Source organism: Petromyzon marinus, chromosome 4 (assembly GCF_048934315.1).
Source record: "Petromyzon marinus isolate PM22_M1 ecotype Great Lakes invasive population chromosome 4, UKy_Petmar_22M1.pri1.0, whole genome shotgun sequence".
Classification (NCBI taxonomy): domain Eukaryota; kingdom Metazoa; phylum Chordata; class Hyperoartia; order Petromyzontiformes; family Petromyzontidae; genus Petromyzon; species Petromyzon marinus.
Window position 1 is genome coordinate 23148066 of NC_133670.1, and position 23503 is coordinate 23171568.

At 48.5% G+C, this 23503-nt stretch overlaps 1 protein-coding gene across 1 annotated transcript in view; it reads left to right on the forward strand.

Annotated features, from left to right (window-relative positions):
- The first annotated feature begins 2956 nt into the window (after window positions 1-2956).
- The window catches only part of LOC116937972 (insulin-like growth factor-binding protein 2), a 28102-nt gene continuing 7555 nt past the window's right edge, over window positions 2957-23503 (forward strand). The window contains exon 1 of the mRNA XM_032945138.2: window positions 2957-4162. Coding sequence (XP_032801029.1) covers window positions 3781-4162 — 382 coding nt within the window. The 5' untranslated portion in view covers window positions 2957-3780. The remainder of the gene's footprint in view (window positions 4163-23503) is intronic.

A 23503-nucleotide genomic window follows, 5' to 3' on the forward strand; every position in this document is an offset into this window, starting at 1 on the left:
TACTGTGCCCTTGCTCCCTCATTGTTGACGGCGTATGGCCTTTCTTTGTAAGTGTGTGCGCGTGGGGTTTTTTTTCGTTTCTCTCCTCCCCTCTCTCTCTCTCTTTCTTGCCGCTTCGTCGTCTCTGTGCTTGTAGCGCCATTCAATAGCGCAGGGTCAAGCCGAGTCGAGGAATTCCCAAGGAGCGATGACATCATTTTTCGTGACGCTTCAAGGAATCGGCTCAGAGGGGGGGGGGGGTGCGCTTGGAGAGGGGGGTGTTGGGGGGGAGGGGGTGCTGGGGGGGAGGGGGTGCTGGGGAGAGGGGGGTGCTGGGGGGGGGGGTGCTGGGGGGGAGGGGGTGCTGGGGAGAGGGGGGTGCTGGGGAGAGGGGGTGCTGGGGGGAGGGGGTGCTGGGGGGGAGGGGGTGTTGGGGGAGGGGGGTGCTGGGGGGGAGGGGGTTCTGGGGGGGGTGCTGGGGGGGAGGGGGTGCTGGGGGGGAGGAGGTTCTGGGGGGGGTGCTGGGGGGGAGGGGGTGCTGGAGGGGAGGGGTGCTGGGGGGGAGGGGGTGTTGGGAGAGGGGGGTGCTGGGAGGGGGGTGCTGGGGGGGAGGGGGTGTTGGGAGAGGGGGGTGCTTGGGGGTGCTGGGGGGGAGGGGTGCTGGAAGGGGGGTGCTGAGGGGAGGGGGATCCTGGGAGAGGGGGGGGGGTGTTAAAAGTTTAAGAAAACGAGACACGTCAACGAGGAACGTTTACACTCAATTACCTAGGCCCTGCGCGACTGACGTCACCTCTGCGCCAGTAACACGAGCAGCAGTAAGTAGTAGGAGGAGCAGCAGTAAGGAGTAAGTGGTTGCTGCTACACGTAATTGCGTTCAAAATGTGGAACGTTGCGCCGTGGTGGAGTTTGGGGGGGGGCGGGGGTGTACAGGAATCCCTGCACTGTAGAGCAAAATAGAATAAAACGTGGCAACAATCGCCAGGCAAATGACGTCCGGAGAGGCAGGCGCCTCTCCACGCGAGTCGAATTTGCACGCGCGACGCCGCACGGAACTTTCGAGAAAGAGCCGAAGGCGGTCTCGAGACATTCCGTGTGGGATGTCCGACTCGCACGCTGCCAACGCCTCGAGCGGCATGTACCGTGCAAGCAGGCACGGCACGGTTCGAGTCTGGCCCACGGTGGACACGACCCACACTCACCACCTCGCTCTTCGACTGCTGGTCCGGGTGAGGTAGAGTAGTCTGGGGGGTGCTGACCCCCCCACCCCCACCCCGCTGAAAGCTCGGCCCCGACCTTCTAAACTCTAATAAAGTCTCTAAAAGTTGTGACGATATTTCACGCCAGTGGCAATTAAAGCGACGGGTGTGCTGTAGCTATTCCTCACGCACGGGGTGAGAGAGGAGAGCAGAAACGCACGGCCGACGCAGCGTCGATAGGAGCGCTCCTTGTTCTGTGTAAGCGTTCAAAGTGCGTTTCACATTGACCGTGTGTCGCCAGCAGCCCCCTACATCACTCCCCGAGTTGTTTTGTATTTCAGCCCCCTCCCACCAAATTCAATAAGGTCACGATCAAGGGTTGGGCCCACAGGACGCAGGGAGCGGTATCATCGCTGACCCCTGAGTGCGAGCCAAGCGTGCGAGAGAGTAACGTGTCGAGACCGTCGCATTAGCTTAGGGTGAAGATTTCATCCCCACTTGCTGTTCTGTTTAACACGTAGTAGTAGGCGACTTTCGTGACCAATATTATCCACAATAGAGTTTTTTTTTGGGTGGGTTAGATCGCGCAAATATAAATGTGCCGTTAAACCCGCCACCACCCGACACAGACAATTAGTAAGGTTTGTCACGTAGACAAAACATGCCAATTCGTTACTAGTACAGCACTCCAACATCGGTGTGCTGGACTAGTAACGAATTTACATGCTTTGTTTTAAATTGGCATGTTTTGTTGATAACAAAACCTTACTAATTGGCTGTGTAGGGTGGTGGCGGGTTTAACGACACATTTATATTTACGCGATCTAATCCCAAAAAAACTGTTATGAACTTGCTGCTCTGCTACCGTGAGAGCTGATGATGATGAAGTTCATGATGCCGTGGCTTCTATTCATTATGTAGATGATGATGATGTACACTCCTTCTGCTACTGATGATGATACTGTTGATAGTCATAATTATCATGATGCTGCCACTGCTGCCGTTACTGCTCCTATAATTATGACGCTGCTGCGTCTGTTATTTATGACGGTGCCATTGCTGCTACTAATGGTGATAGTGCAGCTGATTATGATGATGAATCAGCGTGCTAAAGTGCGTGCAGGCTGACATGTAGGCCTACTATAGAAATAATAAAACTGTGCAGTGTGTAGGTTGCAGACACTCCACCACGGATGGAGACAGAATTAGTCTTACTGGCAGCAATCACAGACGTATCTCCGGTGGCATTGTTAATACAAAACCGTGAAAAAGCGTGACTTTAAATCAACAGATGTACAGCTTTTTTATTTATTCAACGTCAGCATCTGTACCAAAGTCCCCTTCGCGTTGCTGGTGAGTGCGTCCTATTTCAACGTGATCTTGGCGACTCTATGAATCTGCCGGGTGGAACGGCGGGGTGGGGGGGGGTCTATAGTTGGTGGGAGAGGAGGGAAGAAGATCGGAGTGAAGTCGCGGTCGGAGCAGAGCGGGGAACGAGGGGGGTGTCAAGCGAGCGGGCAGGAACGAGCCCAAGTGACGCTGCTTTCGAGTTCCCAGCAAAAAAGCCCAACAGGCGAAGCCGCTTACTCAGCAAACCTGCGATGCAGTGCACGGGATGTGGAACGGACTTTGTGACACTTACGCGCCGGGAGGGAGCCAAGCTGAGTTTGCGGGCAGGGCCGAGAGCGGAGAGAGAGAGAGGGGAGAGAGAGAGTGTGTGTGTGTGTGGGGCGGGTGGTGTGTGGCGAGGGGCGTGGGTCGTACTCAAAGTGCCTCGCCTCCCCACCATCCAACCCCACCACCGCCACAATCACCACCGCCACTACTACCAGCAGCAGCACCCCCATCGGCACACCCCCACCCTCTCTAACTTCCACTCGCTCCTCCTAGGGCACCGCCCAAAACCTCGTTCGCTCACTCTCACTGGGTAGCTCCCTCCTCACTCCTGCGCGCGTAGGTTCGCGTCACACTCCGATCATTACCTGTGTTGCGCAGGTAAGAGAGACATCGCCTCGCCAGTGTTTGAGTGCCCGGGCACTTTCGCACCCGTCCATCCATCCGCGCGACGCGCACGCACGCACGAAGGCATCGGACCGAGAAGGAGAAGTCGCGGTCTTTGTTGTGTGACCAGCGCGGTGGTGAATTCTTTTTTTAAGCGAGTTATGCGCATAGCCAAGGTGCGAGAGACGACGACGTTGTGACGGTGTGATCTCTCGTGCGTGCGTGTGTGAGTGAGTGTGAGTGCGTGCCCTGCGTACGCGTGTACAACAAAGTGCGCGCGCTCTCTGCGGGCGTGTGCGTAATTGGGTCCGCGCGTGTGTGTGTGCTCCCTCGAGTCCGCAATTAAGAAGAGCTTTGTGTGGCTGAGCTGTGTGCGCCGCGCATCGCATCGCACGCCGCCGCTCCGCTTTATGTGCATTGCGCGGGTGTGGAGCGAGTGCGGGACGTGTGCGTGCGTGCGCGCGCCGAAGCAACTCCAAACCGCACACGCGCCTATTCCCGTGACTCAGTCTCCCATCCTCTGAGCTCGATCTCCTCCGTCTCGCCTACTCGCTTCGCTCCCGAGCCGCGCTGCGGACTCCTTCCCGAGCTGCTCTGGGCCCGCATGGCGCTGCTGGCCATGCGCTCCTGCTGGGCGCTGGTTGCTCTAGCCGCCCTGGCTGCGTGGAGGCCCGGCCCTGGGGTTCGGGCCGACGGGGCATTCCGCTGCCCGACCTGCACCCAGGAGCGAATATCCCGGTGCCCGCCGGCGCCTCCGACCTCCGAGTGCGTTGAGTTGGTTCGGGAGCCGGGCTGCGGATGCTGCTCGGCGTGCGCTCTGGTTGAGGGGGCGCCGTGCGGGGTCTACACGGCGCGCTGCGGGTTCGGCCTTCGCTGCGTGCCACGGGGCGGCACCGAGAGGCCCCTCCACGAGCTCATCGAGGGGCTGGGCCACTGCGTACGCGCCGGAGACGCAGGGGGCCCCACCGCTGAGGCCGACACGGCAGGTGTGTGCTGAGACCGCACGGCCACGAGCCAAACCCCATCCCTTGTGAGCACGATTTAAATGGACGCGTGAGCGTGTTGAGTAATAATGCCTCCCACATTAATCCAACAAAGCCTAAATGAGTCAAAAGCGTTTTCGGGAGGGTCCTTCTTTGGAGTGTCTGGCCAGCTCCATTGATGACTGTGTTGCCATTAATTCGCGCTTCCATGATGATTGTTGACGCTATTTTCTAAGACCGTATTCACCCTTGAAGCTGAATCAGAGTTCAGCCTTGTTAACTACTTGGATTGGAGATTGAACGGGGGATACCAGGTGTTGTACGATTTGGCTTCGAGGTGAGCAGTAGATGGCAGGGCAACGATGGATTCGTGTGTCCATCTGTGCAAAGCGCAGTTTTCTCGTATGCATGGGTTTTCTCTGGGTGCCCTGGCTCCTTCCCCGCATGCCAATTACTCATTAGACCGAATTAAATTAGCCCAACGTCCCAATGTAGGCACTTCCTCAAAATAACTCGGTGAACCTTTTCTGGATAGATACAGGGCATTATTAGCATTGCTATTGTCTTCCACATTTATGATCATCACTATCCCAGCCAAAGGAGGTTTCCTTTTGACAGAATGAGTCTGGTGGGTATTATCCTTGGGCCTGCATGTGACACAAAGGGGCCGTGACTAAGAAGGCAAATCGCAAGATACATCCTCATTATGTTGGGTTCAAGACGTGCTCATTGCGTACTCATCGTTAATTATGGCCATGGGGAACAATTTGTGAGCATCAGTAGTCGAGCCTTCAGTTCAGCATACAACCCCCTTTGTGTGTTTTGTGTCACTTAGTTGCCTTCTCCAAGGAGCGACTCGACGTCGCTACTTTGCTCAAATTAGCCCGCTTGCTTTCTATCCTAGCATACGAGTTTGTCGTGACGCGTTTTCAGTTGTTGGATTTTTTTCCTTCTACCCCGCTGCCCATGACTGAGCTCCCATCTGAACTCCCCACGGACGGATTGTTCATGGTCGGGTCCCGTTTACTGCCAGTTAGTATAGACGAACTTCCCGGCCACAAAGGCCCATCCATCCATCCATGCCCAACAACACCCCCCCCTCCCCCCCCCGGTCACCGAAGCGCGCCCACCCCATGCGCACCGCGAAAGCCGCAACAACGCAAGCCGGCCCATGGGACTTCGCGCGACAGCTTCCCCAACAACAACAACAACAAAAACACACAAGAGCCAGCGCTGCATGCCCGCTTTAACGAATGGACAATTCGCCCCTTAATATAGCGCGGTTGTCTGGACAACGTCGGATGACTTAGATTATAACAACGCCCCTTTGGTGAGTGCTCGAGTCAGCGAGCAGAGAGCACTGGGCCACGTTCCTGTGCGTGTCGCAGCGCGCTCTGCACGTGCACGGGGAGAAGAGCTATGGGGGTGGTGGTAGTGGTGGCGCGCGGGGATTGGGGTCGGCTGGGTGGGTGGGTGGGTGAGCAGGCCGAGTCAAAACTCCAAAGTCGAATTATAAAATAGAATACAGTATGCAAAGAAAGGCACACGCTGCTGCTGCTGCTGTCGCTGCCGCTGCTGCTTGTTGCTGCTGCTTCTCGCTAAGATTAACTGGCGTTCATTGGCCGGAGATGCCTGTCAATGTCACTTTGCCACGAGGTCAGTAACCCTACATGCCTAATACCCGGGGGCCCCATCCCTTGAAGTCACTAGAAAATACCCCCCACTCCTCCTCACCCCTCCTCCCCCCCGCCCCTCCTAATCCATAACCCCTCTGAGTAGGTCACGAACATACTGTAACCCCATAGTGGCCGTGTTAGTCTTCGTGTCCTATACGCGCCGCTATGGGACCGTGTACAGGGTCACTCGCGTAGCCCTGTGACACGGCGCCGTGGGCCTGGTTGGTAATAACGATGATCATGTTGACGATGTTAACTATCCAACACGGGCTCAATTGCATTAAAAAAAACATTTGTGGAAACAGAATGTATTGGACCTAAAACATGCTCCGAGAAGCGGCTGGCATCAGTTGTCGGTGTGTACGTCCTGCCAGATATGTTCGTTTCACCGAATCTCGATACTCGGAAAGATAACTCGCTCAGCCAATTTGTGCAGCAAACGCTCAGTGATCTCTGCCACGGTGCCTTGCCTTGCTTCTTTATCAGCGACGGTGCTCAATGCGGGGGGGGGGGAGGGGTAAGTGTAAAGTGCACGACGGTGTTCCACTGAGATTTTTTTTTTAAAGACACAGCTACCTTTATAATTTCCCTTGCAGAAAGACTTGGGCAAGAACAACAGCACGCATTGAGTTGCGAATGCAATGACGACTCTGGGGGGGCGGGGGGCAGTTAGCTGCACTGTGATGCGAACTTGGCAACCCGAGTTCAATAAATTCCCAGCAACAGCCAGCAACACTGAAGACGAGTGATATCTGAATTGTCCCTGGGTCTAACCCAAACCTTCTTCACCAACCTAGCACTGGTTAGCGTGGTTAAGTATGGTAAAACACCCCCCCCCCCCCGTAACCCATGTGAGGAGGCCTTCATGCAGTCATTGATTTATTAATGGTTGTAAAAAATTAGCAAGGCTCAGGCTAAAATGCAGGTCATTCTACAGTAAAATGTCATCCCCTTCCATGAGTTAATTCCTTCAACATAGTATCTGGCTCCTGTTTTAGTTGCACGCACCTGGCTAAAACTATCGAGACAATATAATTTTAAAAAACTACAATTAACTGTCGGATGATGAATGATTTAAGAACATTGCCATTACATATAATTATGTACAGTGAGGGAAAAAAGTATTTGATCCCCTGCAGATTTTGTACGTTTGCCCACTGACAAAGAAATGATCAGTCTATAATTTTAATGGTAGGTTTATTTGAACAGTGCGAGACAGAATAACAACAACAAAAAATCCCTAAAAACGCATGTCAAAAATGTTATAAATTGATTTGCATTTTAACGAGGGAAATAAGTATTTGACCCCCTCTCAATCAGAAAGATTTCTGGCTCCCAGGTGTCTTTTATACAGGTAACGAGCTAAGATTAGGAGCACACTCTTAAAGGGAGTGCTCCTAATCTCAGCTTGTTACCTGTATAAAAGGCACCAGTCCACAGAAGCAATCAATCAGATTCCAAACTCTCCACCATGGCCAAGACCAAAGAGCTCTCCAAGGATGTCAGGGACAAGATTGTAGACCTACACAAGCCTGGAATGGGCTACAAGACCATTGCCAAGCAGCTTGGTAAGAAGGTGACAACAGTTGGTGCGATTATTCGCAAATGGAAGAAACACAAAAGAACTGTCAATCTCCCTCGGCCTGGGGCCCCATGCAAGATCTCACCTCGTGGAGTTGCAATGATCATGAGAACGGTGAGGAATCAGCCCAGAACTACACGGGAGGATCTTGTTAATGATCTCAAGGCAGCTGGGACCATAGTCACCAAGAAAACAATTGGTAACACACTATGCCATGAAGGACTGAAATCCTGCAGTGCCCGCAAGGTCCCCCTGCTCAAGAAAGCACATATACATGCCCGTCTGAAGTTTGCCAATGAACATCTGAATGATTCAGAGGACAACTGGGTGAAAGTGTTGTGGTCAGATGAGACCAAAATGGAGCTCTCTGTTTTTCTGGAGCTCTCTGTTTTTCTGCTAAGGGGACAGGACAACTTCACCGCATCAAAGGGACGATGGACGGGGCCATGTACCGTCAGATCTTGGGTGAGAACCTCCTTCCCTCAGCCAGGGCATTGAAAATGGGTCGTGGATGGGTATTCCAGCATGACAATGTCCCAAAACACACGGCCAAGGCAACAAAGGAGTGGCTCAAGAAGAAGCACATTAAGGTCCTGGAGTGGCCTAGCCAGTCTCCAGACCTTAATCCCATAGAAAATCTGTGGAGGGAGCTGAAGGTTCGAGTTGCCAAATGTAAGCCTCGAAACCTTAATGACTTGGAGAAGATAAGCAAAGAGGAGTGGGACCATATCCCTCCTGAGATGTGTGCAAACCTGGTGGCCAACTACAAGAAACGTCTGACCTCTGTGATTGCCAACAAGGGTTTTGCCACCAAGTACTAAGTCATGTTTTGCAGATGGGTCAAATACTTATTTCCCTAATTAAAATGCAAATCAATTTTATAACGTTTTTGACATGCGTTTTTCTGGATTTTTGTTGTTATTCTGTCTCTCACTGTTCAAATAAACCTACCATTAAAATTATAGACTGATAATTTCTTTGTCAGTGGGCAAACGAACAAAATCAGCAGGGGATCAAATACTTTTTTCCCTCACTGTACATCCATACTAAGGCACCGTATTTCTCATTATTCGACTGAATTCATATATTACAGTGTATCCTCAACGGGCGCTTGTGCAGTTCATTGCTCACGTTTGCCACTCGCTATTCACGCGAAGTTTGCGGATCACACTTTAAAAACCCGACATTGTAGACCTCCGTGAAAGTTCGGTTCGAATTGGCTCCGTGGCTGCACTCCCAACGGGGGGGGGGGGGGGCCTCACAAGCCAACAAAGATCTCCAGCACAGGCCAGCCAAGCAAACACGGAACTGGCCCAAGGATGGAGATATTTCCTAAATGTGAACTTTGGCTGTAATTGTTTTAGGTTTTTTTTCAAACATGCATAAAAACACACTTATACTGAAAATGGCCTTGTCTCACAAGTAATTTGAAACGGAACATCCATCAAACGCCCCGGAAAGAGAGGAGAATAGCGTTGTCAAAGCTGCGCGTGTATAGGCAGGTAGAGGCAGTGCTTTATTTCAACCCGAAGAGTTTTTAACGCTTTTAGCGGGGGGGGGGGGGGGGGGTATATTGGCCATTTACACGTCCATCTCGCCTTATTTTCACCTCGTCGTTCCCTATATTCGTAGAAACATGTCCACACGATTCTAGGAATATACAATACAATAATATAGAATTGTAATCATAATAAGCATTGTACTGTCGTGACAGTGCCTGACTCCACAGCAGCGTTCCGTAAAATATCGAGTGACAAATTAATCCCCTGTGTATGGGTATCTCCACAGTGGTGGGGGATGGGTTAAGGAGGAGGCTGGGGGTTGCCAGCTGGCAGGGCTGCGATGCGGGTGTCACTCAGGCGAGGGGACGGCCACCCCCTCCAGCACTCGTGAAGGCTGCCAGCCCCGCATGCATGGCCACGCTGCCTACGTGACTACGGGGGCAACCCCCCCCCCCCCCCACCGCAGACGCCCCGCCCCTCGCTCGCTCGGATCCGTGTCAATCACACACATCATCATTCTCCAGCCACTGCTGCTGGATCAAGGTCCCGTCCCACAAACCACTCGACGGCGATGCTCACAGCTGTTTCGCTCCTGGTCCCGCATGCCCCGTCGCACGTGACTCCGTCTCGGGCTTCACTTCAGTCGGTGTCGTCCACGCGTGCACGTCGACAACAAAACTGAGAAATGGAAACAAATTAGAAGAGGGGAGAAAGGGGTGCCCTAGCGAAGCGCCGGAGGTGGGGATAGCAGTCGCATCAATGATCATTGTTGGTCGCTCGTACGAGTCTCTGGTTAGTTGGTTAGGGCCCATGTTAGGGTCGATGCAGTAAGCCAGCGTCCGCTTAGCTCGTTGTTTCAGGGACAGAGTGGGAAGTCGATGTGGGGTTGTTGGTTTGTCAAGGTTAGTGTCGATGGGAGGGGCTGGTGCTAGTGGCTGGTTTGCGAGGGAGCTACGTTTAGGATCAGTGCTAGGACTAACACTCGCGGTTTGCTGGCTAGTTAGAGTAATATCATAAAGATTTGATTTCCCGGAAAATTCCGATTCTCGTGACTCTTTTTTTTAGGAAGTCCTTGCCACTTTTTCAAGGTGGTAGGGAGGGGGTGATGGCTGCTGTGTATAATACCTATTGAGTAATTGGTTCGGGTTAGACTGCGCGTTAGAGCAAGTATGAGTGGCTAGTTGGATGGTTCGGGGTAGTGTTTGTTTGGCTAGCATGTACCTTGACAGTAGCAAAGTTACGGGCCCCTCCAACGTTCAACGTCTGGAGTTTCCATCTACGCCATCGCTAGTTTTTTTTCTTTGCCTGATCATCCCAACTCGTTTGCTGCCCCTCACCTCTCCGTTTAGTGGAAGGAATAGGGAGTTGCTTGGGTGAGTGCGGTAGATATAGGGTGGCACTCGTTTTCATGCAACGACAGAGTGATTGCGGCGATGTGATTTGCGTTAAGGGAGGAGGAGGAGGCAGCAACACGTGCGGAGGACTCGGCCACGCTTTCCGCACTCCCGAAGCGACGAAATTCTAGTTGTTCCCGATAAACAACGCGTTGCATTTCAGCGCGCGAGCGATGCCTGCACGGCGCGGTGATAACGCGATGCTGACGTTCGCTCTTAACTCCGTGAAAAGCTCACAGGGAAGGGCGCGTGGCGGTGGAAGGGGGGGGGGGAGACCAGTGGTCTTTATTGGGGTGATCAGCCAAAGCAAAGGTCTTGAGGTTCCGCTGAATTATCAGAATATGTATTTATATTGGAGGAATCATATGAGCTAGAAAGCTCTTTTTCACAGATGTTTAGTAGATTGGGCCGTGGTGCGCGCCTGTAACATTGGGGTGAGATACAATCGGGTTGTTGTTGTTGTTGCGGGAGTTGAACACCTTCTAATTATTATTTTCTACTGCGCTGCCAGTGGTGCAACAAGCACGACACTTTGGTTATTGAAGTTTTTGTCTATTACTCAATAGCTACTATTAGGTGACTATCGCCATGCCGAATTACAAACTTGCCATCAGGATGCATTTAAAAAATGTAATTCTCATCAGGCCCCGTGGTCTAAAGTGTCCAACTCGTATTATCCACTCTTGTTTCTGACCTCTTTGTGTGCCATGTAGAGGGGTCATTGTCCGAAACGATCCCTATTATTTTTATTTTAAGGCCTCAGTCGTAGTTATTGACCTATGTTGAGTTTTTTTGTAGAGTTACGAGTTCACCGGCAGATGGCAGTATGAAAAGTAGATCGGTAACACCAAAGAATTCGAGTTAACCAATGACACACGTGGTGAACTCTCCTTGTCCTCCAATTTCCTACCACACTCATGCCTGTGGCATTAGCCAAACATCCCTAACGTAACCTTTCACGAGACCAACGATTCGAACAGGCTTTCTTGGATATATAAGACGAATAAAAATGTGTCCATGCTCAACACGTTTGGGGGCAGTGCTTATCCCATTCACGACCCCGAAACAGTGGCGGGAATTCCACATTCCTTTGACAAGTCGATCATTCCATACGGTTAAACAAAGATTACGACGTATATAATTGGTAGTCGAATTTTAGTTACTCAGCTAACTTGTTGTACATGACGTTTATGTTGTGCTGCACCTTCCAGCCTTCTTTATCAAACTATTCCATCGTGACTTGTAGTTTATTTCAATTGGTGAGAATGTCTCTCGTAAAATCTGCAAGGCCACGAGGAATGGCGATGACCTTCACCCAGCAGTGGAGTGATTATGTCTGATGATGATTATGATAATGCAAGTCGGAAGTCTGAAAGCCATACAAATCACTCGTTGTTTTATTATTGTTGTCTAGCCAGTGTCGTTTCGTCTCGGCGCGTGACCGACCGTAGGCAGTGGGAGTTTTGACTTTTGGGTGGGATGCGTGACCGCGCTGCGCGTACCGCGACCGCGCGCGTGAGGGCATTCCGCGCGTGTGCCTCTCCTCTGGACGCTAACGCAAGACCCCGAATCCTTGACGAGCCCACCCCCCCCCCCCCGCATTGACGCTATGGGAGCGTGGTGAGCGTGAGGGCTGGAGCGATGGGGAGAGTGGAGAGTTGAGACGAGAGCGGAGGCCAGGCCGCTGCGTGTTTGACCAGAGATATTTGTTGACGGTGCTGCCTTGAACACGAACTGGTTATTCATTGACAATTCTGAGTTACTCATTCATTCACATTCCTGCCACTCACAATAGCAACTTGTACCCCCCCCCCACGTTAAATCGCCCTATATAGCAATAATGATGACGAACTGTGAACAGCCCAGTGATGGGATCTACCGATGATGATCATCAACACCATCATGATTAATAATAAACGAATGACAATGTCATGTATTTATCCATGCAAGCCGCCCACGGTGTTGTCAGTGGTATAGCGTGGGTATTGTGGACCTTTGGTGCAAGGAATTAATTGGAGAGCTTCGTTGAATCGCCACCCCCCAGGCCCACCACTTTTCATATCGCGGTGCCTGCTCCCCATCGGCCCGTGGGCCCTGTGCACTCTCGATAGCTACGCCACAGTCACTGGTCCTCTACCGGCTGACCATTCAGCCTCCTTCCAGGAAGGTCCCGCATGCAGGATGTTTTGGCCAATTTCCATTTAAACTGCACGTATTTTTGTTGCTTAATGTTTGTTTTTGCCTCTTGTTTTGATGCTTTTCAATTTGTTTTTTTTTCCTCATTTTTTATTTCTACTCATGAATTTGGTTTTTGGGACACGGCCAGGTCTCGTGCGAGGAGGGGGGGGGGGGGGGTGAAGACACGTCTCTCTGATTGGGTTCGCACGCGGTTAAAAATAAAGGCGCTTCTGTCTATTTTAACTTCCACGTGAGGGGGAGGAAACGCCAGTAACCTGAGAAACCTCACCTCGCATACTAAAGAAATAACACTGACATGGGGGGGGGGGGGGTGGCACACAGACGCTGATTCACGAACCCACTGGCTGTACTTCCACCCTCTAGCTCAGTGGTTCTTAACCTGAGGTGCACCCCCTGGGGGTGCGAGATGCCCTTTCATGGGGGGGGTAGCGAGACGTGGCCAGATTTTTTTCGAAGGTAAATCATCAAAAACACAAATTCAACACGGGGCAACGTAAGCACAACTACTTTGTTTCATCAAACCCGCTATGTATTTGTTAACATTATATATAAAAAAAATATTTCCGATTGAGAACCAAAGGGGTATGCAGGCTGCAGTCAAGATTAAGAACCACCGCTCTCGCCTCTGTACAGCTCTACGTGTTTGGGAGTTTCACACATCTGTGATCCACCAGCAATTGCCAACAAAGCGTCGCGTGCTTTGCACAACGATGCTGTAATTACTATTATTACGCAGGAATACTGTGATCAAATCACTTTATAATTGTTATGAAAGACTATTATCATCTCGTTACGGTTAGCGATGTGGCATCATCATCATTAACATACAACTGGCCCTGTTGTCAAATGACAGTTTGCTGATTCTCACCTCAGGTTAAGAAATTAAGAAATAGCACACGTTCAATATCTAGAAGAAGAGGAAATAAGGCCAATGACGATCCTTTTGCCGGAGTGGGAACGTACAGCCTCACATTGATTGATGGATGTCATCCAGTGGTGAAAATGCCACATTCCTGTGGCAGGGACCAATCCCTGCATGGGCTGACCTCTGCTAACCTCCTACCCAGGCGTTGCAGCCTCACAGGTGGCGCTCGTTTCACCTCCCCAGGGGGCGTCGTATAATATGTGTGTTTTGAACAACAATCAGCAGAGTAAACCTTAGGTACTCCTGTGTTTCCACTGGTGGTGTAGGGTGTTCGTGTGGCAGGGGTGTTGTGCACACACACAACTAATTATGCCTGCTTTATGTGAACATTAAATTGCCTTGTGCCTGCGTGGTTTGAACCTCGTGTCAAGGCGGCTGCATTCTGTCCGATTCTGAAGTTCATTCCTGTGCCGTTGCCTGTACAGTATTTAAAACTGCGTACACAGTGCAGTCCTTAATACTTATCTTGCCAGCGTCTCTGTGTCATGTCTGTGCATTTCTAATACGTTAGCAAAATACATCGTTGTTTTGGGGGAGAGTTTTACCGTGGTGTTTGAGTTTCACTGCATTGTCTGGGTTTACCTTTAGGTCTGAACTTTACAAGGTTATAGCTCAAACTCGACGCTGCCTCTGTTTGCTATGTCAGTGGGGTCATCGTTACCTGAACATCAGTGGTGCTATCACGAACGAATTGATGGCAAGTTACCAAGGCCGTAGCCGTGGAATCAACATTGGGGGGACCAAATGTTCATGGGGGCCTGGGGGTCCCCCCCATAAAAAATCTAAATTTGAAAACTCTTTTCCTGTCATTTCCTGCCTAAAATCATTTTCAATTCACTAACACATGTCTAATAGTGCATTGTATTACATTGCTCTGATTTCTTTGTTTCATTGTATGTAATGGCAGAGATTAGGGTTTAATGAAGTACAACCATAACCACAATAATATAAACAGAAATCTATGCATTATTATATGATGACAAGTCCAGGTGTTGTGGCCAAGGTTTAGCAGATGTTGTTTTTATTTACATATTTACCAGTAAACTTTGGTGGGCAGCAGGGGCGTTTGCTCTGCTCTGCTCTCCTCTCCTATCTTCTCCTCTCCAGACCTCTCTCCTCTGATCCTATATTCTCCTCTCTTCTCCAGTCATCTCTTTTCCTCTCCCCTGCTCTGCAGTAATTTATGCACCTTTCCTCTGCTCTCCTATCCCCTCATCTCTCCAGGCAATGACAAGTGTTTTGACTTGCCATTCTTCAAGCAAAGGGTCCAAAGGCCTTTTTGCACTTATCGTTGACACCGATAACAGACTGGCATATTCCTTCAAGGTCCAGTCTGTCCAGTTTCTCCTGGTGCACGTGACACATGGCCACATTATTCATCCTTATTTGACTCATCGAAGATCTAAGCCATGTCTTAAGCCTCCTCAGGGCACTAAAACTCCTCTCAGCCTCTACAGAGGAGGTAGGGAGGACCAGCAGAATCCTTACTAAAGCTTCCACCTGACTGCAGAGACCTCTCACCTCTAGCACCATTTTGCTAATAATGCTAGCAACATCTGAGCTCGTTTGATATGTGTAATTAGCCCCAAACATGGCCAGCTGCACTTGCAGTAGTCTTGAATTCAATTCAGGACACTCGTCTACCACCTTGTCCATGTATCCGTGTAGCAGCACATTTTCAAGCTGCTGCAGCTTGTGGAAGCCAGCTTGATCAAACCTTTCTATGAATTGAGTATTCACTGTGTCCAAGGCGTTGGAGAATTGGGCTCTGTACAAAGATTAGGCATCCGGATGGATATGGGCTGCAGCCTGACCGGTGTAACGCTTTGTAGGTTTGTAGATATGAGGCATCTGAATAGGTTGTAGGTCCAACTTTGCTGCCATAGCAGTTGCTTTTGCGAACAAGGCATCAAATGGCTCCTATCTGTTTCCTAAGCTGCAGGGAGGTGTTCAGGCACTCCAAATCCCCCATCAGGCTGAGCACAGTGTTCCCTTTTATAAATGTTCCATGAAGACCATTGGCCTTAGTTGAAGTGTCAGATGATCTGCATGATGCCATTTCTTCAAGGGCTGTCAGCACTGACTCATACTGGCTGAGAACTGAACGAATGGCAGTGGTGCGAAGAGTCCACCTGGTGGAACAGAGAGGTTTCAACGAGGTGAAACCATACTCTGATTTAGCGATTTCCTGGAAAATCACCTTGAACTTGCCAGATTGATTAAAGAAGTCCCCCAATTCATGCACCAGACCCATTGATTCTCTTACTCGTGGTGTGGACCACAGTGGCAATACATAGCCAACGGTTGTTCTTTCCTTAAAATGGCTGGCACCCCCTGAAATCGTCCAGCCATATTTGCGGCACCATCATAGGTTTGTCCTCGAAGTTGGAACAGAGGACGGCCTAGATGCATCATCACATCACATGCCATCTCGGCTATATTTTTCCCTATCGTTGATGACACTTCGTAGAGTCCCAGGAATTATTCCTTTGGTTGTAGATCTGCATCTACAAAGTGGAAACATATTGGCTCCTGCTCAACTCCTGATATATCCTGGGTGCCATTAATGATAAGTGCGAACTGGACCACTGGCATTGATGTTATTTCCGACACAATTTCTTTGACGATTGTATTGCCCAGCGGCTTCAATATTTCGTTTTGCATTTGGGGACTGGTGAAATAAAAGTGACCTTTCAGCCAGGTGGTCAGCTCTGCATCGTCCTCTGCTCTGTACTTTAGAAGCTGGCTGAAATTCCCACTCTCCTTATCAACGCCTCGAAAAGCCAGACCTTGCCGTGCCAAGTACTTCACACCCCCAATAATCTTCATAAGATTTTTCCTCACTTGTTGCTGCTGTCTTTCAAGCTCACGTGAAAGTTGCACATTAACAGGTTTTGGCTCTTGAATTCGAGTCATCGCAGCTAATTTGTGACACTGGCTGTCTTTAGGCGCACTAAACTTCTCCAGTGCCTTCTTCCAATTTTGAAAGCCAGTCTTGACAAAAGCTGAATTTTCTTTTGATGCAAGCTTAAACTTTTGTGTTGCAAAGTATATAGCACAATAGAAACAGAGGACCCCTTTAAGAAGGGACTGTAATGAAGCCAAGTATAATCTTTAAACCATTTCTCCTGAAAGTGTCCTATTTGATAGGGTTTGACTAGGTATGACATTAACATTTGGCTGATTTGGGGGAGGTCCAAGCTCCTCCTCTCTTGTACCTTAATCTTCGCTTGCCTGTCTGCTCTGTCATTGTCTCAAACTCACTCTCCCGGCTTGATTGTATTATCTGAAATATACACGAGAAGCCATACTTAGAGGAATATCTCGGCTTTAATTAACATGCGGATTAGACTGTTGTGATGTCATTATTCGGTCTTAACCATCAATATTTGCTCCTTTTCTCACTCGCATCCATGTCACCTGCTCTCCCTGCCCTGTCGGCATCCTCATGCCCTCTCTCTCCCCTTTCTCTCTTTACTCTGAATGCACCAGAGTGAACATGAAAGAAATATGATCAGTAAACAAGTGGTGTTTCTTGCCATGATGTTCAGGAATGGATTAATATCCATTTCTGATCTGAATGGCAACTATTATTATATCGAGAAACATTGACTCATCTCTTGTACTACTGTAAACTTCTATCATCTGACTGGTACTCATTTTCTCACTGCTCTCAACTTACTTTTCTTCTTTTCTGAGGCTGCCCAAAAAACTGACGAATGTCACTGCCATCCTTCCTCTTGCTCATGATGATACTCACTGTGAATGAAAGCTGACTGTAATACAATTTCTTGCACTTCAATCGAAGAAACACTGATAATACTATTTGGTTCTTTTGGTAAAGTCACGTAGATAGAAAATTAATAGATCACGACGTTTCTACCTAAGTGTATTTTACCGAAAGAACCAAAGAGTATGGATTCCTGCAGTCACCAAAGCTTCAAATCATGACTATAATACTATTTATCATAAGCAAGTACAGCTATACACTACACTATACAAATATGCAATAAATGAAAGCTACTACTGTCCACAAATATTACACATGCAGCACAACATAAATGATTGACACTTTACTTAGACTGAACGTGGGCTTTCTGACAAATATAACATAATAAAGACATTCACGTTAGTTGAATACGCCCGTGAGCACCATTGTTGGTCGCTGGGTGAATGTCTGGCTAATTAACTTTCCAAGTAACTTACTTGGCTATGATAGCTAACGTTCGTGATGGTTGATTTATTAGCAATCGTAAATCTGCCGGTTTTCACCAAAAACTTTTGTTTCCACTCGACAGTGTTATAGCCTACGTAACACTCATTACATTCTACTTTTCCACCTTTTTTTATAAATATGAAAGTAATGAAATGGAGAGACAGTTTGACATTGATTGAACCTACCCACAGCAGTCGAGCAACTGCTTCTGCTGGGGTACGGCAACATCACTTGGACAAACCACACACAGAACTGCAGTACACCGTAATACTAGAACTGGTAGTAATAACAATGGCAATTTTTTTTTAAATAAGTTATTATGATTACATTTGCTAATGATTATTTCGGATGGCGGTGCGTGGTTGCCTATGTTAGCATAGCACATTTTGTAAAATGTTTTTGATATCAATATATTGGGGGGGACATTTTGAGCATAGTTCAATATTCGGGGGAATGTTTCCCCCCCAATATTTTTAACCTATAAAAGGCATTTTTTTGTCTGTCCATCTGTCTGCATGTGACCAAAACTTGAGGGATTTGGCTCGTGAACCGTGGGGTTTACGTATAAAAAAGTACCCAGGTAGCACGCCATAAGCCCCGTGGTGAGCCAGCACTATTCCGATTTCCTGTCCGTCACCTTTAAAGTAGGTTAATTAGCAATTTAGTGCTCTTTTTTGTTATTTATGTATTACTTTGCGCCTCCCAGCGCGCCAAAGCACACAACTGCGCATGTGCACCTCTGGTGACGCACACGCGTTCGGTGGGGGGAGATTCTCATTGGCGTTAAAAATGCAACAAAAAAACTCACAAGACTGAGGTTCATTCTTCAAAGTGTGATGTCCTCTTCTCCCCCCCCACCCCAATGTCTGCAATTACTACTGTAAGGTCGGTAGATACTAACATTATAGAGCTTACGTACTATTACTGTAGAGCGGGCGGGGGGATGGTGGGGGGGGGTAGCGGCTCAGCCCCAGCTTGCCAAGGTACCACCTCATGCCGGCTGGGCAATCTAGGCGAGGCCAGGGGCTCTGCAAGGGACTAGGCCTCACCACTACACTCTGTGAAGTGAGTACTATTATTATTGAGTCGGTATATATGACTATAGAGTGGGTACATACTACTGTAGAGTATGTAGATCCGACTGTACAGTTTGTAGGTACTGCTACTGTAGAGCGGGCGGTGGGGGGGGGTATAGCAGCCCAGCCTGCCAAGGTGCCACCTTGGCCGGCAGGGCAATCTAGGCGAGGCCAGGGGCTCTGCACAGGACTAGGCCTCACCACGGTACTGTTAAGAACTATTTTCTTCTTTCGCTAAACTCACGTAGATAGAAAACTAATCTAAAAAAATTAAGTTAGTAAAAATTAAAATAATAATGTGTGTGTGTAGAAAACTAATATTTAAAAATAAAGTTACTCAATATGAACGTAATAATGTGTGTGTCTTAAGTCCATGTGTGCGTGTGTATAAGTCTATGTGTGCATGTGTATAAGTCCATGTGTGTGTAAGTCGATGTGTGTATGCATGAGTTGATGTGTGTGTGAGAGTTGATGTGTGTACATCCATATGTGTGTGTGAGTCGCTGTATGTGTGTGTGCAAATTGATGTGTCTGTGCGTTGGTTGATGTATGCGTGTGTGTAAGTCGAAGTGTGTGCGTAAGTCCATGTGTGTGTGTGAGTCAATGTGTGTGTCAGTCGATGTGTGTGTGTGTGAGAGTCGATGTGTATGTGTTATGTACTGTAAGTAGATGTGTATGTGTTATGTAAGTCGATGTGTGTGTGTGAGTCGATGTGTGTGTGTGTGTTGATGTCTGTGTAAGTCGATGTGTGTGTGTGTATTTTTCGCCTGGGCAATGCCGGGTACTTCCCGCGAGTATATTTTAATTACGGCCTTACAAGTTACAATTCACTGAATCCTGAATTCCCCCCACCCCTATACAGTGAGGGAAAAAAGTATTTGATCCCCTGCTGATTTTGTACGTTTGCCCACTGACAGTCTAATTTTAATTGTTGGTTTATTTTAACAGTGAGAGACAGAATAACAAGAAAATCCAGAAAAACACATGTCAAAAATGTTATAAATTGATTTGCATTTTAATGAGAGAAATAAGTATTTGACCCCTCTGCAAAACATGACTTAGTGCTTGGTGGCAAAACCCTTGTTGGCAATCACAGAGGTCAGACGTTTATTTTAGTTGGCCACCAGGTTTGCACACATCTCAGGAGGGATTTTGTCCCACTCCTCTTTGCAGATCTTCTCCAAGTCAATAAGGTTTTGAGGCTGACGTTTGGCAACTCGAACCTTAAGCTCCCTCCACAGATTTTCTATGGGAGTAAGGTCTGGAGACTGGCTAGGCCACTCCAGGACCTTAATGTGCTTCTTCTTGAGCCACTCTTTTGTTGCCTTGGCCGTGTGTTTTGGGTCATTGTCATGCTGGAATACCCATCCACGACCCATTTTCAATGCCCTGGCTGAGGGAAGGAGGTTCTCACCCAAGATTTGACGGTACATGGCCCCGTCCATCGTCCCTTTGATGCGGTGAAGTCCTGTCCCCTTAGCAGAAAAACACCCACAAAGAATAATGTTTCCACCTCCATGTTTGACGGTGGGGATGGTGTTCTTGGGGTCATAGGCAGCATCCCTCCTCCTCCAAACACGGCGAGTTGAGTTGATGCCAAAGAGCTCCATTTTGGTCTCATCTGACCACAACACTTTCACCCAGTTGTCCTCTGAATCATTCAGATGTTCATTGGCAAACTTCAGACGGGCATGTATGTGCTTTCTTGAGCAAGAGGACCTTGCGGGCGCTGCAGGATTTCAGTCCTTCACTGCATAGTGTGTTACCAATAGTTTTTTTGGTGACTATGGTCCCAGCTGCCTTGAGATCATTGACAAGATCCTCCCGTGTAGTTCTGGGCTGATTCCTCACCGTTCTCATGATCATTGCAACTCCACGAGGTGAGATATTGCATGGAGCCCCAGGCCGAGGGAGATTTACAGTTATTTTGTGTTTCTTCCATTTGCGAATAATCGCACCAACTGTTGTCACCTTCTCACCAAGATGCTTGGCAATGGTCTTGTAGCCCATTCCAGCCTTGTGTAGGTCTACAATCTTGTCCCTGACATCCTTGGAGAGCTCTTTGGTCTTGGCCATGGTGGAGAGTTTGGAATCTGATTGATTGATTGCTTCTGTGGACAGGTGTCTTTTATACAGGTAACAAGCTGAGATTAGGAGCACTCCCTTTAAGAGTGTGCTCCTAATCTCAGCTCGTTACCTGTATAAAAGACACCTGGGAGCCAGAAATCTTTCTGATTGAGAGGAGGTCAAATACTTATTTCCCTCATTAAAATGCAAATCAATTTATAACATTTTTGACATGCGTTTTTCTGGATTTTGTTGTTATTCTGTCTCCCACTGTTACAATAAACCTACCATTAAAATTATTGACTGATCATTTCTTTGTCAGTGGGCAAACGTACAAAATCAGCAGGGGATCAAAAACTTTTTTCCCCTCACTGTACATTTGATTAATTGCCACGATTCGGGGTCATAATTAAATCCAAATAGTTTTTGGCTAACATTTTCTGTCTCATTTGTAATGTTTTTAAATTGTTCTATATAGTTGTACAGTTTTGGCTTGCTCCATTCGCCTAAGTGCAAATTGTAAACGTGCATTCCCACGTGGATGATTTAATGCATGTTTCTTGGGATAAAGAATCCGTTTTCATTGATTAACAGATGTATTTGTTTATATTTTTATTATTTGATTGTTTCCCTTCTACGTGACTTTACCGAAAGAACCAAGAATATAACAGATGTAGTCCTACATGCCTAATGAGTATAAATTGATTATTTAATTTGCAGACCTGTGTTAATCCACTGCTGATTCAAGGCCCCCATGGTGTGTTGGTTCGTGAGGGTTGTTTAACCATACTTTACCAAACTGGTCAGTGTGGTTTAGTGATTCAGGGTGGGGGGGTTGCAAGAACAGCTCGGCACCGCAGCCGCCACCACCGATGTTAACCTTGTCTGGGGAACTCAAGTCGCCGAGTCCATAGCGCGATGCTTAAAGCTATGCGCTCACTGCTGCAACTCCCCAGTGAGTTCCAGAATCGTTTTTTTTGTTTCTTGTATTTCACTGCCGCAATTTAAAAGTCACTCTTCTACATGCAAATGAGACACGTGAACCTCCGTGGTCAAATCTCCATGCAAGTCAAATTTTGCGTGCGGGCCGTGGCACTTTTGTTTTTTGCTTTCAAAGGGCAACTGTGGCACAAAGTTTCACACAATGCCCACCCCTGTCATCAAAACCCATGCCGTCATCTATCCCCGATCAATTCAAACATTGCAGTTCGTTTGACCGAAGTAAATTTCGTTGAAGTTGGTTCTTCTCCCACGCGTGTTGTATGCAGTCGTTCAGTGCCCGTTATTTAAGGACGGTGAGCACCGATTGAGGTTCCCACACACTGGTTTGAGAACTCTGATGATGACACAGGTACCATTTGTTTTTCGCTATTTAATTGTGGGCGTTTTTTTTTTAAACTTGCGATGTGTGCGTATTACGTGCACGGGTCTTTAACGTCCCACAGTGCAGCGGACGACGCGCTTTGGTGGTCTCCTGCATGAATCACAGGGCAGCTGCAGGAGGAATGAGAACGTTTGACCGAGTGCGAAGCTGGCTCAGGGATGGGCCCGCTGAACGGCCAGGCTCCACAGCCACCACCGGTGTGATATATTGCACTCTTTAGAGGGAAACCAAAAAGCAAAAGCAGACCCCCTTTGGTAAACACCGTAAAATGTTGCAGTTGAGGAACTCACGCCAGCACCAATGACACAGAGCCGTTAAGAATTGATGTACCCCAAATCGTCTGTTTGTCGGCCGCGTATCCATGTGAAACCGTGTCGTGTGTTTAACCCGCACAGGCGGCGTTATTGGAAATGGCACGAAAGTAGGTCAGTGTCTTTTTTATATCAGTTAGGCCAAATGGGTTGGCAACCAAAATAACAAAAAGAGCCAATTTTTTTCGAATTCGGTAAAAAAAAAAAACCCCCGCCATACTTCAAGAGCCGCGATGCATGTGAAGACGAGACGGTGGTCCTTAATAAATAATAAACGTCACAAAGCGGTCCTTATAGAGCCGCATGTGGCTCCGGAGATGCAGATTGCCAACTCCTGCCCATGGTAAACTGGACTCCCATGGTAAAGTGGACTCCCGTGGTAAAGTGGACTTTCGTGGTAAACTGGACTCCCATGGTAAAGTGGACTTTTGTGGTAAACTGAACTCCTGTGGTAAACTGAACTTCTGTGGTAAACTGGATTCTCGTGGTAAACTGGACTCCCGTGGTAAACAGAACTCCTGTGGTAAACTGGACTCCCGTGGTATACTGGACTCCCATGGAAAACTGGACTCCTATGGTAAACTGGACTCCCGTGGTAAACTGGACTCCTGTGGTAAACTGGACTCCCGTGGTAAACTGGACTCCTGTGGTAAACTGGACTCCCGTGGTAAACTGGACTCCCATGGTAAACTGGACTCCCATGGTAAACTGGACTACCGTGGTAAACTGGACTCCCATGGTAAACTGGACTACCGTGGTAAACTGGACTTCCATGGTAAACTGGACTCCCATGGTAAACTGGACTTCCATGGTAAACTGGACTCTGGTGGTAAACTGGACTTCCATGGTAAACTGGACTTCCATGGTAAACTGGAATCCCTTGGTAAACTGGACTCCCATGGTAAACTGGACTTCCATGGTAAACTGGACTTCCATGGTATATTGGACTCCCATGAAAACTGGTTTCCCATGGCAAACTGAACTTCAACGGTGAACTGGCCTTCCATGATCA